This window comes from Mauremys mutica, chromosome 2 (genome assembly GCF_020497125.1).
Source record: "Mauremys mutica isolate MM-2020 ecotype Southern chromosome 2, ASM2049712v1, whole genome shotgun sequence".
Taxonomy (NCBI): Eukaryota; Metazoa; Chordata; order Testudines; family Geoemydidae; genus Mauremys; species Mauremys mutica.
In genome coordinates this window covers 45,953,301-45,969,159 of record NC_059073.1, presented here as the reverse complement: position 1 = coordinate 45,969,159, position 15,859 = coordinate 45,953,301, and the positions used below count along the sequence as shown (strand labels likewise).

The 15,859-nt window shown below is 41.5% G+C and overlaps 2 protein-coding genes across 5 annotated transcripts in view; one reads left to right on the top strand and one right to left on the bottom strand.

Annotated features, from left to right (window-relative positions):
• The window catches only part of CIBAR1 (CBY1 interacting BAR domain containing 1), a 54,217-nt gene extending 46,554 nt beyond the window's left edge, over positions 1-7,663 (top strand). The window contains exons 9-11 of one of the 2 annotated variants that reach the window (XM_045007978.1): positions 2,808-2,913; positions 6,419-6,537; positions 7,207-7,663. In XM_045007978.1, coding sequence (XP_044863913.1) covers positions 2,808-2,913; positions 6,419-6,537; positions 7,207-7,260 — 279 coding nt within the window. In that variant the 3' untranslated portion in view covers positions 7,261-7,663. The remainder of the gene's footprint in view (positions 1-2,807; positions 2,914-6,418; positions 6,538-7,206) is intronic. The other variant, XM_045007979.1, reaches the window with a different exon arrangement.
• A 1,150-nt stretch (positions 7,664-8,813) lies between these two features.
• On the bottom strand, positions 8,814-15,299 carry RBM12B (RNA binding motif protein 12B). 3 transcript variants are annotated; one of them, XM_045007975.1, is made up of 3 exons: positions 15,103-15,299; positions 12,268-12,313; positions 8,814-11,567 (listed from the first exon to the last, which is right to left on the bottom strand). In XM_045007975.1, exon 3 carries the CDS (start codon positions 11,537-11,539, stop codon positions 9,455-9,457), a length of 2,085 nt encoding a protein of 694 aa, XP_044863910.1. In that variant the 5' UTR covers positions 11,540-11,567; positions 12,268-12,313; positions 15,103-15,299; the 3' UTR covers positions 8,814-9,454. The 3 variants fall into 3 exon arrangements, with proteins under 3 accessions (XP_044863910.1, XP_044863911.1, XP_044863912.1); XM_045007976.1 differs by having other exon boundaries at positions 15,094-15,157; XM_045007977.1 differs by lacking the exon at positions 12,268-12,313.
• Positions 15,300-15,859: the final 560 nt, after the last annotated feature.

The window sequence follows — 15,859 nt, the reverse complement described above, 5'->3', positions numbered from 1 at the left end:
GCAGAGGGCTCCGTGTGCTGCCCTCGTCAGCAGGCACTATCCCCCGCAGATCCCTTTGGCCAGGAATGGGGAACCACGGCCAATTGGAGCTTCAGGGGTGGTACCCACAGGTGAGGGCACACGTGACGGAGCCTCCTTCCCCACCCCACCCGCCCAGTCACTGCTGGACATGCTGGCCACTTCCGGGAGCGGCGTGAGGCCAGGGAAGGCAGAAACTCTGCCTTAGCCCTGCTGCACGCCACTGCCACCCCAGAGCCGCTCGAGGTAAGCGGCACTGGGCTGGAACCTGAACCCCTCCTGCACCCCCGCAACCCAACCCCTGTCCTGAGCCCCCTACTGCACCCCAACCCCCTGCCCTGAGCCCCTTGCCGCACCCCTCCTACACCCCCAACCTCTTGCTCTGAGTCCCCTCCTGTACCCCGCACCCCTAGCCCCTTCCTGCACACTGCACCTCCTCCCACAACCTGCACCCCAATCCGCTGCCCCAGCCCAACATTCATGGCCCTGCATACAATTTTCCCACCCAGATGTGGCCCTTGGACCAAAAAGTTTGTCCACCTCTGTTGTAGCAGCTGGAGTGTCAGAAGTCTACCACAATGTAACTGCATAGAGCAGGCATGTGCTTCTGTTTTTTCAGAGTAAGGCTAGAAGGGACCACTGTGGTCATCTAGTCTGCCCTCCTGTATAAGACAGGCCCTAGAACTTCCCCAAAATAATTCCTTGGGCATATCTTTTAGAAAAAAACATCCAATCTTAATATAAAAATTGTCAGTGGTGGAGAAACCACCATAATCCTTGGTAAAATGTTTCACTGGTTGAACAACTACCTAGGGACATAAAGGGTAACAAGATGACATTTTATAAATATATGAGAAGCAAGAGGAAGACCAAGGAAAGGGTAAGCCCATTACTCAGTGAGGAAGGAAAGACTATAACAAAATACAGCAATGGCCAGTGTTAAATGCCTGTTTTGGTTCAGTTTTCACCAAAAAAGTTAGCAGTGACTGGACAACTACCAGTGATAGTGAACATCAGTGTAAATGGGTAGGAGCTGAGGCTAAAATAGGAAACAAGTAAAGAATGACTTAGACAATTCAGATGTCTTCAAGAGAGCAGGGCCTGATGAAATACATCCAAGAATACTTAAGGAAATGGCTGAAGAGATTTCAGAGCCATTAGTGATTACCTTTTAGAACGCATGGAGGACAGGAGAGAGACCCTGAGAACTGGAAAAGGGCCAATATAGTATCTATCTATTAAAAGAGGGAATAAGGACAACCCAGGGAATTAGACTAGTCAGCTTAAATTCAGTACCTGGGAAGATAATAGAGCAAATAAATTTGTAAGCAACTAGAAGAAAATAAAGTGATCTGTCAACCTGCAATTGTCAAGAACAAATCAACCTAATATCCTCCTTTGGCAAGATACCAAGCCTTGTGGATAAGATGTGATACATCTTGACTTTACTAAGACTTTTGATATTGTCTCATAACTTCCATATAAACAAACTAGAGAAACAGAGCCTAACTGGTGGATATACAACTGGGTGGAAAACTGTATTCAGTAGTTATCAATGGTTCACAATTGATTTGGAAGGGCATATTGAGTGGGGTTGCACAGGGATCTGGCCTAGGTCCAGTTCTATTCAGTATCTTCATAAGTGATTTGGATAATGGCATAGAGTACACTTATAAAGTCTGTGGACAATACAGAGCTGGGAGGGGTTTACAAGTGCTTTAGAGGACAGAATTAGAATTCAAAATGATCTGGACAAATTGGAGAAATGATCTGAAATAGATAGGATGAAATTCAACACAGAACAAATGCAAAATACTACCCTTAGGGAGGAATAATCAATTGCACAAATACAAAACGGGAAAAAGATTGCCTAGAGAGAAGTACTGCAAAAAAGTATGTGAGTTATAGTGGATCACGAACTAAATAAGTCAACAATGGAACTCTTACCAAAAAAAGCAAACATTCTAGGATGTATTAGTACAAGTGTTGTAAGCAAGACATGAGAAGGCATTCTTCCACTCTATTCAGCAATGATAAGGCCTCAGCTGGAGGACTGTGTCCAGTTCTGGGCACCACACTTCAGGAGAGATGTAGACAAATTGGAGAAGGTCCAGAGAACAGCAACAAAAATAATTAAAGGTCTAGAAAACATTACCTATGAGGAAAGATTGAAAAAACTGGGTTTGTTTAGTCTGAAGAAGAGACGACTCAGGGAAGACATGAGTCTTCAAGTACATAAAAGATTGTTATAAAGAAGAGGGTGATAAATTGTTCTCCTTAATCACTGGGGACAGGACAAGAAGCAATGGTCTTAAATTGTAACAAGGGAGATTTTGGTTAGCCATTAGGAAAAAATTCCTAACTGTAGTTAAGCACTGGAACAAGTCATTGAGAGAGGCTGTGGAATCTCTACCACTGGAGATTTTTAAGAACAGGTTAGAAAAAGACCTGTCAGGAATGGTCTAAATAATATTTAGTCCTGCCACCGTGCAGGGGAAGGGACTAGATGACCTACTGAGGTCCCTTCCAGTCCTACACTCCTATTACTCTTGCTGTTAAAAATGTACACCTTATTTCCAGTCTGAATTTGTCTAAATACAACTTCCAGGCATTGGATTGTTATATCTTTCTCTGCTAGACTGAGGAGCCCATTATCAAATATTTGTTCCCATGTAAGTATTCATAGATTGTAATTCAATTACCCATATCCCATCTCTTCGTTAAAGGGATTGAGCTCCTTGATTCTGTCACTATAAGGCATGTTTTCTAATCCTTTAATCATTCTCCAGGCTTTCTGCTTCACCTTCTCCCATTTATCAACATCCTTCTTGAATTGTGGGCACCAGAACAGCACACAATATTCCAGCAGCAGTCACACCAGTTCCAAATATGAAGGTAAAATAACCTCTCTGCTCCTACTCAAAGTTCCCATTTATGCATCCCGGGATCACATTAGTTCTTCTAGCCACAGTGTCACACTTGGAGCTCATGTTCAGCTGACTATCCACCACAACCACTAAATCTTTTTCAGTCACTGCTTTTTACGATACAGTATGGGGTACATTCTTTGTTCCCCTATGTACATATTTACATTTAGCTATATTAAAACATCTACTGTATGCATGTACAGTTTACCAAGCAATCTTTTAAACAGTACTTTTAATTAGAACGTAACTTGACAATGAACACTTGTTGCAGCCACAATACTGTGAGCTGGACAATTTTAGCCCGGTTTCTAAATTGCTCAATTTAATAAGAATTTTGAAAAGTGACCTGAAAAAGTGCAAATATGGACTTATTCCCTTTTGCTGTATTGATGCATGAGAAGGATATGAAAGGTTTGTTTTAATATTTCCTGCTTGTTTCTTACATTATAGATTCAGATATTTTCTATCTGAGAAACTAGAGAAGAGTGGTCTAATCTCACAAAAAACATAGCTGAGGAATTGAGAGGAATGAATTTTTAGTTCCACTACTTTGAACTGTTTTTGTTGCCATCTACTTAATATCTGACATTCCCCCCACCCTCCTTCAGTTATTGTGGGGGAGAGTTTTCTATACACATTAAAACCTCCAACCTCTGTTCCAGTAAAACCAGGGGAATCTAGATTTGACATTTTTGGAATTTCTAAGGCAGAAAGATCCATTATACCTAAGCTTCTAGGCTTTAATATGTCATAAGTGGGGGACGGGGGATGCAAAATAATTATTTTGAGTTATATATAATTCAGAATAAAATTAATGTGATCAAGACCTGTGTGAAATATTACCTTTTTGCATACAATTTAATTCCTGGACCTGTGTGAGGAGGTATGAAGTGCACTTCTTGAAGTGCCATTTACAACAAGGGATCGTGTGAGATATCTCTACCAGTGATCATGTTTGATTATATAGATGGTTTTACCATAGCCTCAGTTCGAATCAATAGCAGGGGTGGGGGAAAGGGAGGTGAGGTGGAAAAGTCAAACACTGGCCTCCCTAAATACAAAGCACAGTATGGAATATAAAAACAACCAAATTCAGGAACTGACACAAAAGAACACGTGTCTTTTTTTCAGTCTTACAATCTATAAACCAGTGGATCAAATGCTCAAGATTCTAGTTGGGAAGCTTTTCCTTATTTTATTCTAGATCTGAAAACAGACCTCACAGATTTGTATTTTCACATTCTTGTAAAACTGTCAAGTAGTACTTGAAGTGCAGATATAGTGAAAAAATTGAGTGACAATGACACCCCCTTCAGCAGACCTATGCTCCTATGTAGTACAAGGCATAGGATTTTGACTAAACCATTTTTATTATCAATGGAGTGTAGAACTGTTCTCACTTCTGCATTATCAATAGAAGTAGCTTAGTTCTGATTGTGGAATATTTAAAAATAGGAATGAGAAGGCTGCATAAATGCTGGGTTTTAGTTCTTCAGCACATTTTCCCTAGCACTTAAGGCTTTGGGGCCACTGATGGTAGCAGAAGCCAGGCTCCTTAATTGTTACTGCACACCAGCCCCTGTTGAGTATATATGCTGCTCTTTGGAAAATACCAGTCAGTTCGTTCTTGACTTTAATCAGCAATGAGCATACCACTCTCCTGCAAACCTCAACACTTAATCAGATCCCAAATATACCTTGTTATCTTTCACCTCTGCCTTAATGACAAGTACCTGAGACCTACCTGTTCCAGATCATTAACATAGTGGTGATCTTGGCATGCCACTCTGCTGCCTGAGCCTAGCTCAGTGAGGTTGGCATTTGTTCTACTGGTCCAGCACTTTCCTTGCCAATGAATTATTTCCTGTACTTCGGGAATTGCATCTAAGAAGGAAGACTGCTCAGCAGCTTCTGACGCTGTCAGAACAGCATCAAAGAGAGGACAATGATTGTGGTGGATTCTGAAGCAGAGGAAACAACAGTGTGCTGCATTGCCAGATATATTTGCAGACTAATAAAACACCAGCCCAGTGTCTCAAAAGATACAAATTCAATGTTATAGTTTAAGCCATCCAAGAATGCTTAGTGCCACCACTGCCTGCATCAATACAGACCGAATCCAACTTAAGACGACTTTCAGTTTGAGTTTGAGATTGAGTTTGTTCAAACTGGATGCACTGCCCCCATCTCTTTCATACCTGGGAATAGAGAATTTATCTAAGCAGGTAGATAATGTAAAAATACATTATCTACCTGTAGATAGTGTAAAAATACTGGAGAACTAGCCTTCCAGCTACCTTTTCCTAATACACTAATGCAGCTCGTCAGCATCCTTTCCCAATGATTTTCCTCTATGCCAGATGAATTGAGTATTGCAATGTACTTTTCTAAAGACTCTATCTAGGACTTGTATGATGTGTTTGAAAGTAACTGAACCATGGTAGAATATGACTGTAGCTAACCTAGAAAGCCATAATGTAACACCCAAGAAAGCCCTGACACGTTAAGAAAGCCATGATAGGTACATATTTTTCATGGCAACATTTCTTTGTTAAATAATGTTCTTCTGGCATTTCCACCACTGAAGGTTGTAGGGGATCAGTGCTTACTATTGCATCCAAGACAATAATTATAAATTATGGGTGACCTGCAGAAGGTTTAAATTTTGCTCCTTAATAGTGTATGAAGATGACCTTTATGGATTTTTGCCATAGAAAAGTCAGGAATATCAAGTTGGGTCTTTCCTAAGGATTTCATTGATGTCCCTGGCTCTGAGTTTATATGGTAAAGGGGCAGAGGTCTAAATCTTTATCAAAGCCATCTTTGCTTTTCACTGTTCATTAGTCACTGGAGTTAAACATGGTAAAAAAATGGGTTTTAAACAGTCTAACCAAAATATCTTCCCCGGTACATTAGTTAGTTTTATTTCTTACCGTGTACAATTACTGAAAAAGATTCCAGTTTTCCCTATCATAACTGTTGGTTCTAGCCTATTGATAAAAAAAACTTGTCAGTAAAATATATAATGAACTACAGTCCTGGAAATGGAGAAGCCATTTTATATAGACAGCTGCATAGAACTACACACTTCAAAGAAACAGCAAATATGTTGTGAGATTTATATATTTTTACTTCCAGATGCCTGTTAGTGCGCAGCATAAAGGTTCTAAAACTTCAAAAATGCAGGAACTTGGTTGAAAGAATTAGCAACTTTTTTTTTTCTAACTCAGAGATTAGACAAAATTATGTTCACTTTATTTTGACAACTCTCTGGAGTAGTAGTTTTGATATTGATTTTAAGTGCTATTTCAAAATAAAAACTGGCAGGAGGACTCAAAACCAGTTTACTACGAAACTACTTTCAAATAGAAATTTAAATGTGAGGCAAGAGTAGGTAAAATTTTTAAACCCAACTCAGGAGCCTAAGTCACTTTTGAAAGTTTTACTGTATCTCTTAATTTCTCATCTCACAGGTCTCTCCATGTACAGGCAGAGCAATGCCTTTTCCATCTTTAAAGCAGAAGTATTGAAAGCCATTTTCCTAGCCTTTGAAAAAAAGATGGGACTACTCACAAGGAACAATTCAAAAACAGTTACCATTTAAATTCTTTATATAAAAAAAAATACAAGAGATGATAATGCTGCTTGCTTTTCTTCTTCTATTCCTAACATTAGTACACAAAATAAATTTCTGAATGATAGAAAAAATTGCAGTAGCAATAAAGCGGCCAGAAGTTTTCCAGCGTTTGGTTTTAAAATTTGGTAAAAATAATTAAGCTTTTCCTATAGCAAATTGTTTAATGTATTACAGGTCTCATGTGAAGTTTTATGCAAGCTTGTGTTCCTATAAGTAGGTAACATTCAACAAATCCCCATCATAAGCAAACTTTATTTTGATCTTAAAATCCAAACTGATTTCAAGTCACTATTACTTTCATGGTGTCCCAGATAAGATTAGTAAGGGGAAAAAATGCACTGTATTGCATGCTTGTATGATATATGAATGTTTTTGATTAATCAGCCCCTCCTCTTTCAATTCAAAAGGCAGGCTGTTTCATCTACTATGCCTTTTTTACTGCCAAAAACTGCTCTCTTTCTTATTGACAGTTCTGGCTCTTCATCTGCTCCACACAAGAACTGCTTTAACCTTTCTCCATTGATATGCAGTGGCACACACTAACCCTCATATCCATATCATACAAAACCCCAGAAATTCATTGGCCAAGGAGTAAGAAAGCCTAAACTTCTCTCTCTTCTACAGTACAAGAATGCTGGCAAACCCCCATGGAACCCATATGAACAGTGCTTTACATGATGAAGGATCCATTACATGGCATCAGCAGAACTAACAGTTATTACAAAAACTCAGACCTGTTTTAAAATACAGTAATAACCCACAACTCTGTATAGTTTAGAGCTATCAGTAAGAGTGCCACTATCACGACTGAGATTTTTTACCTTATTACCTTACACTACATACAATGAATTAAAAACTGTGTATTAATATTTACTGTTTGAATTGTATGAAGGTCGTTACAATAGGGAACTCATGCATTAAAATTATACTGTGGGGGACTCTGACAGTCAGAGAAATACAGGGTAGACTTTTAAGCATCTAAATTCTATTAGTTCAGTTTTGTAAATCTCCCACTCAATTTAAACAGTCATGTTATGATCTTGCTATGTCTTATAATGCAAAATATATCCCAAATAGAGGGAACCAGCTTATTTTCTGAACCACAAAAGAAACAAGAAGCAACCTCACTTTCTATTCCTCATTTCAATTTTAAAAGTAGCAGCATACTACTTAGGAAAGCATTCTAAACATCTAGATTTAAGCCAAGGTCTTTGTCATTCCTATAGGAAAAGGTCAGTAAATAACTGGATGTAACTGGGTAGGTGCCACTGACATGCTGCTCAGATGTTAGTAAATCTGTACAGCATGGTCACTGAACTAGCTTGCATTTAAGACTATTGTTGTAACTACCAACTTATTCCTAATAGTTTCAAGAATGTGGATATGGGACACTAAAAAACCCATATCCTACTTTCACTCCCCACTGTTGACAATATACTATGCTGAGATAGAACAGAAAATCCCACCAAATTTTGAACACAGATTTCAGAGGAACGGTTCTCAACCCAGCCGTGTGCTAAAAAAAATTCAAAATTTGCCGCTATGGTCTGGCAGGGGGAGGGGCTGGCTGAGGGAAAGACCGTGTCTGGCAGCCTACAGGAGCGCTCCTACCAGCAGGGAGCTGGTGAGTGCCGCAAGGGGGCAGGAGAGTGGGTCTCTGGGCAGGTTTGTGAGGGGGTCGCGTGCTTGAAACTAGGAGTTTGCAGGGGTCTGCAGCACCCCCAGGTTTTAGGTGGGCTCTGCTCCTGAACCCGTACCTCGGGCCTGGCCAACGACCTGCACCAGGCGCTCCGCTCCTAGCCAGGTGCCAAGTGCCCCGGCTACCTGGCCCCATGTGGCAGGGTCCGGCTGCCGGCCCCACACAACAGGTCCTGGTGTCCAGCTGCTGGGCCTCGCGCCCAAGGTTGCGATCCTGGTCCCGCTCTGTGGAGGGGTCTCTGGGTGGAGGGCACTGGGCATACGGGACTGTGGGAAATTTGGGGGGAGGGGGGAGGCACTGTGGTTCTCAACCTGCGGCCCACAATGATAAATAGGTTGAAAACCAGTTTTAGAGCCAAAAGTGACCAACACGTGCAAAGAGCAGTGTATACTGAATATCCATTTTTCACCCCTTCCATGAATGATGGTCAGCATGATTCTGACCAAGGGTTCGATGAATAAGTGTACACAAATAAATTTTAAACAGGTAATCCACATAGCTGTAAATCCTTTTATTTTATTTTATTTTTTTAAAAAGTTGCACAGTCAGCTAACATGAACAGGAAACTAATTTTATGAGAATAACTTGAGATGCCTGCAACCACGTGAAACTGAACAAGACTAAATAGTTTACACATAAGAAATTCACTCATGTTTACAGTTTACCTATTCTAAATATATATAGGGTTGACTATAGCCCCAAGGATATTTACTAATGAAGGTGGCACTGAAATTGTTCTCTTTGACTAGTCTGTACAACCAAGTCAACCAGCAGTTTTACATTTTCAAATGATGCAAAGAGTCATGGAACCATGGAATGAAAGCAGAACTAAAAAAAACCCAAATGCATTACAACTCCATGTTTGCATGTCTTAATATCAAGATATGCACCTTACAAGACAACGGGCAATCCATTAGGATTACTGAGCCCTCCATCTGCCATAAAAATAAAAATAAGCATAATACACTTCTAAGATGTCTTCTAAAAAACCTTACAGATGTCAATTTGAACCAATGCAAAATAACTAAACATGACACTATTTACAACTTCCTCTCTTTATGGAAACTGTTTCTTCTGCATCTTCCAGTAACAAAAAATTGTAAATAAGAATCCATCTTACTGCATCAATACTGTGATGTCTAGAATTTTTAATCTGAGAAACATTTTCTCTCTTTAAAGCAAGCTTAGCTTAACTTTGCGTGGGCCAATTGGTCTATCATTTAGCTCATTAATAGCAGCCATTGCTTCCTCATAATTTGTCATAGCAACAATGGCATCACCTGAAGGTAATCCGTGTTCATTACACTGTATAGAAACAGATTCTGGAATGACACCATAGCCATAGAAAAAATCCAAAATTTCATTAGGGGTGGCTCTGAATGGCAAGTTCTTTAATCTAATAGGAGTTACACGATCAGAACCACCACTGAAATTTGTATCGGACATAAATCTTCCCTCAGAAAAGCCTCCCATGTTATTGTTTCCATAATCCATCCTACCAAAAGATTCACTATCACCACCAAAATCCATAAAAGGTGGAGGACCTCGAAAATCCTCAGGAGGTCGTCTAACATCAGGAGGATGCCTAAAGCTCCCAGGAGGACCAAATGAGTGCATAGATAGTCCTTGTGGTTGTCCAGGTGGTGAACCAGCTAGACGGGAATGCTCACCTCTATCATATGCCTGTGAATGAACCTGCATTTTTCCACTTGGTGCTGATGGTGGAACATTTAAACCAAACTCCTGCATCTGTTCTTCAGATATAAGTCTTAATAGTACCTCTGTTCCCAAGAACCTTCGACGATTTAAACTTTCTGCTTTCATTGCCTGCTCTTCAGATTTAAATTTTACCAATGCTTCTCCCAGCCCAACTCCTTTGTCATCATAAAGCAAGTAGACATCATCTTCATCAATAGCAAACCCTGCAAAGAACTTTTGTACTTCAACTTTTGTCACATCAAATGGAAAGTTTCTTATATATATGCACATCTTTGGGCCAGAATGCCCCTCCCGATAACTTTTTTCCGATATCGGCCTGGACAAGCTGTCTCTTTCTTGTGAGCTCTTCCTCTCATTTGACTCAATTAGTTTCAACATAGATTTTCTAGAAACAGGAAAAATGTAAACAGGACGATTGAAAAGAGACATCCTGTGATATTCCAGAGCAATATCAAAATCTTTCTGATTCTTCAACATCAAAAACGCATTTCTTGTCCTCCTTTGATGCTTGTCCAGTAAAAACTTGATTTGGTTGTTAGACACATCCAGCTTTCCAAAGAAAGTTCTCAGATCTTTCTTCTCAAGATAGGTAGGTAGATTTCTTAAGTGTAAGTAAAATTCCTGGCCACGAGGTGAACGAGAGCGCGTTCTTTGTCTCCTTGGAGGAGATCTTGAATGAGAATGTTTTCTTGAATGAGTATAGTTTGAACCTCTTGCTGGAGAACGCTCTTTGCTTAAGTAACGAGCAATCTCATTCTTCATGTCTATCCTGCCACCATGTTCAATCCACTGTTCTTCAGTAGCTAGACTTATTTCTATAAATCTTGGACCCATGTATTGTCTATGACGTTTAAGTCCTTCTAAGGCACCATGAGGTGTAGCAAATTTTACCAAACCATCACCATTATTTAGGCCATTGCGACGTTTTATAAAGATCACTCCCTCTACTCGTAATCCAGAAAAGAAAGCACGTACTTCATCTTCTGTTGCAGAGTATGGTATGCCATGTAGAAATAAATAAACATCATCTGAACTCGGTGACTCCTTTCTTGACTGGTTATAGTTTGATTTAGGTATACCTGGATCACCATGTCTTGTGCCATTGGTATGAAAGCCAGACTCTGGGTGATTTGATGGAACATAACCAGATTTATTTATTCCTTTTGTAATAGCTGCAACTAAGTTTGAAAGGTTCCCAACACTTGATGCACCAGAATTACTACCACCTGTTCGTCTAGACCCAGACACTGGTTCTCTTCCCCCACGATCAAATCTTTTCCGGCTCATTTCTATTGTATTTTGCATTTCAGTCTTGCTGCTGAGAAAGAGCTCTATGGGGGAGTCTTTGATAAGCTCTCCTGAACAGCTCATGGCACGTCGTGCATCTTCATCTGTTGCAAATATAATAAAAGCCTCCCCAGTTTCTCCTCCAATAATATGCACTCCTCCATCAGGAATATTCAATCCCGAGAAGAAACGGCGAATATCTGCAGGACCCGCAACAACAGGAAGCCCCTGTAAACGGATGACTACAGCCATTCTGAGCTCAACCCACAGCAAAAATCACCTGCAGACAAAAAGGTACACATGATAGCAAGTCTTTAGTACTCATCTATTACAGTATCTTAATATATAAGCTAGAGCCTTTTTAAGGAAGGTCCCTGCCTCAATCAATCAAGATTTATGAAATCAAAAACTCTCAAATTCAAATCAGTGACCCTATTTTAATCTTAAAGTTGATTAAGTAGTCAGAATAATTAGCTACTCCACCTGGATGTATGCACACAACTGTCAATATTCCCTATCTTAAGGGCAACAAAATCCACGTAAGTCACTCTTCTCACCATCCACGATAAGTAAGGAATGCTTCAAGTCCTTCATGGCATGGTTGCTACCTGCCAGAAATCTCTACCTGATACTAAGGACCAAAATCTTCTGTTTTAGTGTTAACAGGACACTTTCCATCATAGCACTGTGAAGTCTAGGTAGAAGATTACAGACAAAAAGGATAACTACTTCACTGAGAAGTAAAGTAATTCATCGACAATGATGAATTTAGACTTTCAGACAAGCTGGTCTACCAACTGACCAGTTCTGCTCACCAATGGGTACGTTTATTCAGCGTTCAACAACGTTGCCTCTTTCAGGTAGTCAGGATGCTAACTGCTGCAGCCACGTCCTAATTCCCAGTCATAAGTATGTGAGAAAAGGCCATGCGTGATCTTTGACAATATTCAGTGATAAGCATTAAGCCTTAGGCAGCTTACCTGTTTTTGCTTGGAAGACCTGATAAATTCTGTAAAATCAACTTAACTGTGGAAAGAAAATGAAACATAATTAATGGCTGATATTTGAATTTTGGTTTACATATTGTGCCACATTACTGTGGCATGTCCATATCAATGGATAACATTAACAGCCAAGCACTGTAATGAAACCACAATTTTGAGTACTATGGAGAATTCCTTCCTTGTTCCAAGAGAAATATAAGTGAGACATACTGAATTTCGGCACACTGCTATGCATTGCATCTCTGGCTGTGAATCCGTTTTAGATGTAGGAAAGGAAATTCAAATGTTAAGAGTGACGTCTGCAAATGATGTAAACATGCTGAGATTAACTGGTCATCAATTGTGCCACACTGAACTGTTGAAATGCAACCGAACTGCCAATAGGGTAGAGGGAAAACCCTCTGTTACTTCAGTCCTTGAAAGGTGTATAAATCCAGCTCAAGATTACATGTCCAATTCTTCTGAAATCCACCTGCTTTTGACGTGCACGACAAAACATGCTAATCACCACCAGTCCAATATTGCACTGAAGATAGACAATCACATGAAAGAGCAAAAATTCCAAACAGATTTCAATGAGTACATGAATTTACAAACAAATCTCATTTGCAAGGTTTTCCACCCGCAACTGCTTGTTGCATTCCAAACACGCAACCAAGAACCACTGAATGTGCTCTGATAAGCTACAGGATTATATAGCACAGCTATATTACAGAAACAAGGCAAACCCATGCACTGAATTACTACCAAATTATTATTCTTTTTTTAAACAAGCTGCTACTGACAAGTAGTTAAGAATGCTACCACATTATACAGAAAACCCTAGTTTATCACAAATATAAGATATCATACTGACTACCATAAATTTTTCAGATTTCTGATCCACTTACATCTACTCATCACAAAAGCTGATCACACTTCACCTGTATTAGCACAAAAAAAGCCCAAATTTTGGTATCTGAAAGACCTTAATTTACTTCTAAACTGTCGGAATACTTCCTTTCTATAGACAAGTCTGTAAGCTAGAAAGACTGAATGTTTGATAATTGCACTTGTAGATAAACAGCTCCTCACATCTGTATATGCTATCTTCTCAATAGATGAAACAGCAATGCCAAGGTGCAAGGAAAGAATTCAATGGGAGAGAGAATTCTCTGAAAGGGCCTTCGTTTCTTGAAAAGTCAAATCCATTTGCCCACTAATTCATGTAGCATTCTGATGTAGTCTTTCAGCAGTTTTCTAGCACCTTTCTGTGTTCCTATGACCAAAAATCATTTGCCAATATTTTGTCGTCAACCCAGAACCAGGTATGCTCAGTACTCCTGTGATGACAACTGTCAAGTTTCTCCATCATACACCATGGACACAATAAACAACTTCTCCTGCCTAAACCAGACAAGTTAATTTAAGATCGCCACATAAAATAAAATCAACCTTAAGCTGTTCCACAGATAGCAAAAAATTATTAGTTTAACTTGCATTTCTATCTGTTCATCCAAACAATCAAGAGATGGTAACAAATGTAGACAAGTCATTAGATGGCTTAAATGAATAACCCAAGGAGGTGAAATGTAGTTTAAAAAAAGTTTGTTTTTTTTAAACACACGTTAAGTCCAAATCAGCAGTAGAATAAGGCCTTCACAGAACAAATGTTTAGATAAATGGATAAGGCTTTTGGGAAAGCACTACGTACTCACCAATTCGAAGCACAAAGGCTTCATTAAATAATATTTTCAAAAAAACATCAATAAGAAGTACACAAGACTAGGACTATACTTTCAGTTCATCACCTAGCAAAACCTTATACCATACTCACTTTCACTACCAATCAAAAAGAATCAAACATTTCATAAAACTAGGTCTCCTTAGTTATCACTGTATAATTTCCCATACCCAGATCCCATGCAATCAAATTCATGGTCTGGGAAGGCCAACTGAAGAAAATCCAGCATAAGCCACAGGATGGCATTAACTGAAACAAACTAAAGTGGGTGAACAATGTTTATGAATTTTATTAGAACAAAACTGGCAAGTCGGTTAGCGATTCCCTATCTCAGCTGCTGGCAAAAAATGGATTTAACAGTCAAAGCAAGACGTTTATCAACTGGGAGATTTAGTTTCACTGGAGCAACATCTGAGTGAAGTCTGCAGACAGGCCCGTTGCACGGACGGCTTCGGCGAGGCGCTGCTATTTAGGAGAAGCCAGCAGGTGTCGAGCCTGAGCCAGCGAGCGGTCCCACAAACTCAAGACCTCAGTCCCCACACTCCGCAGCCCGATTAGGGCCACTGCCGACGCATCACAAGCCTAGAAAGCAAAGCACCTTCCGCCTCCAAACGGGGCACGACCCGGGCGCCTCCAGCACCAGCCCGCACGTTCGCCGGTATCCTCCATCCAGAGGCCAACGGGGCCCGGGAGGGGTCGCTCCCCCCATGCCAGGTGCGCCCCAGTGCCGCCAGAGGCCGTCTGTGATCCGATCCTGCGGAGAACAAGCCCGGCCTCCCCGCGACACCGGGGCGGGAGGGAACAGGACGCGGGGGTGGGGGGCGCGGATATCCAGGACGATTATCCAGAGCGGCCGATAGGCCTCCATATGCGACAGCATCACAGGGACCAGGCCGGGCCTCCAGCGGAGCCCGCCTAAGCAGCTGGAGAAACCGGCAGCGCGTCGGCGGCCCCGTGGCCATCTCCCAGCGCAGACCCTCCGCCCCGGGGATAGGCGCCCGGCCAGCGGCCAAGAGCACTGCCCGGGGGAAGCGGAACTCCCCCAGCCCGCTTCCCTCGCCCCACCCCACCCCACCCACCGTACACACCGCTGCCCGCTACACGAGGGAGAGGCTCCCCGCAGAGCGCCTCGCTCCGCGTCCCCGCAGCTCCGGAGAAGCAGCAACAAGATGGCGTCCTCCCTCTCTTTCCCCTTTCCCAACTGACCGGGCCCACACGCATGCGCGCCCCCTACGCTACAGTTCAGCCTACACTACACATGCGCGACCCTGCAGCCTCTTCCCGCCCGAGTGATTTACGCCAGGCTTATCTTTACGCATGTGCAAACTCGACTTCCTATGGCAGAGTGTCACTGCGACCTCTCCTTGTAACCGGAACCAGTGTATATGTGTGCCTGACCTTCCCACTGTCATCACTGCGTCTCACTGCGCATGTGCCAGTTCATAGGCGGCCGGCGCATCGGAGCTCAGTACGCATGCGTCTATCCTTTTCGTGGCTGCCGTTCCTTTCCCCTTTCACCGTGTTTAGGTCACAACTGCGCATGCCTAGCATGTCCTAGGCTGCTCCAATTTTCGTTTGCCATCGTCTGTGTGGGCAGCGTGTATGTGCTAGGCGGGAGCTCCTGCCTCACAGTGGGCAAAGGACCTGTCTAATTCAGATTGAGGGTGCAGAGTCGGGGGCTCCCTGACCTTCAGTCTCATGGTCTGTTTTGGCATCTCCTTAGTACAGTGGTTCTCAAACTTTTGTACTGGTGACCCCTTTCACTTAGAAAGCCTCAGAGTGCAACCCCCCCACTTAAAAATTAAAAACACTTTTTTATATATTTAACACCATATAAATGCAGTG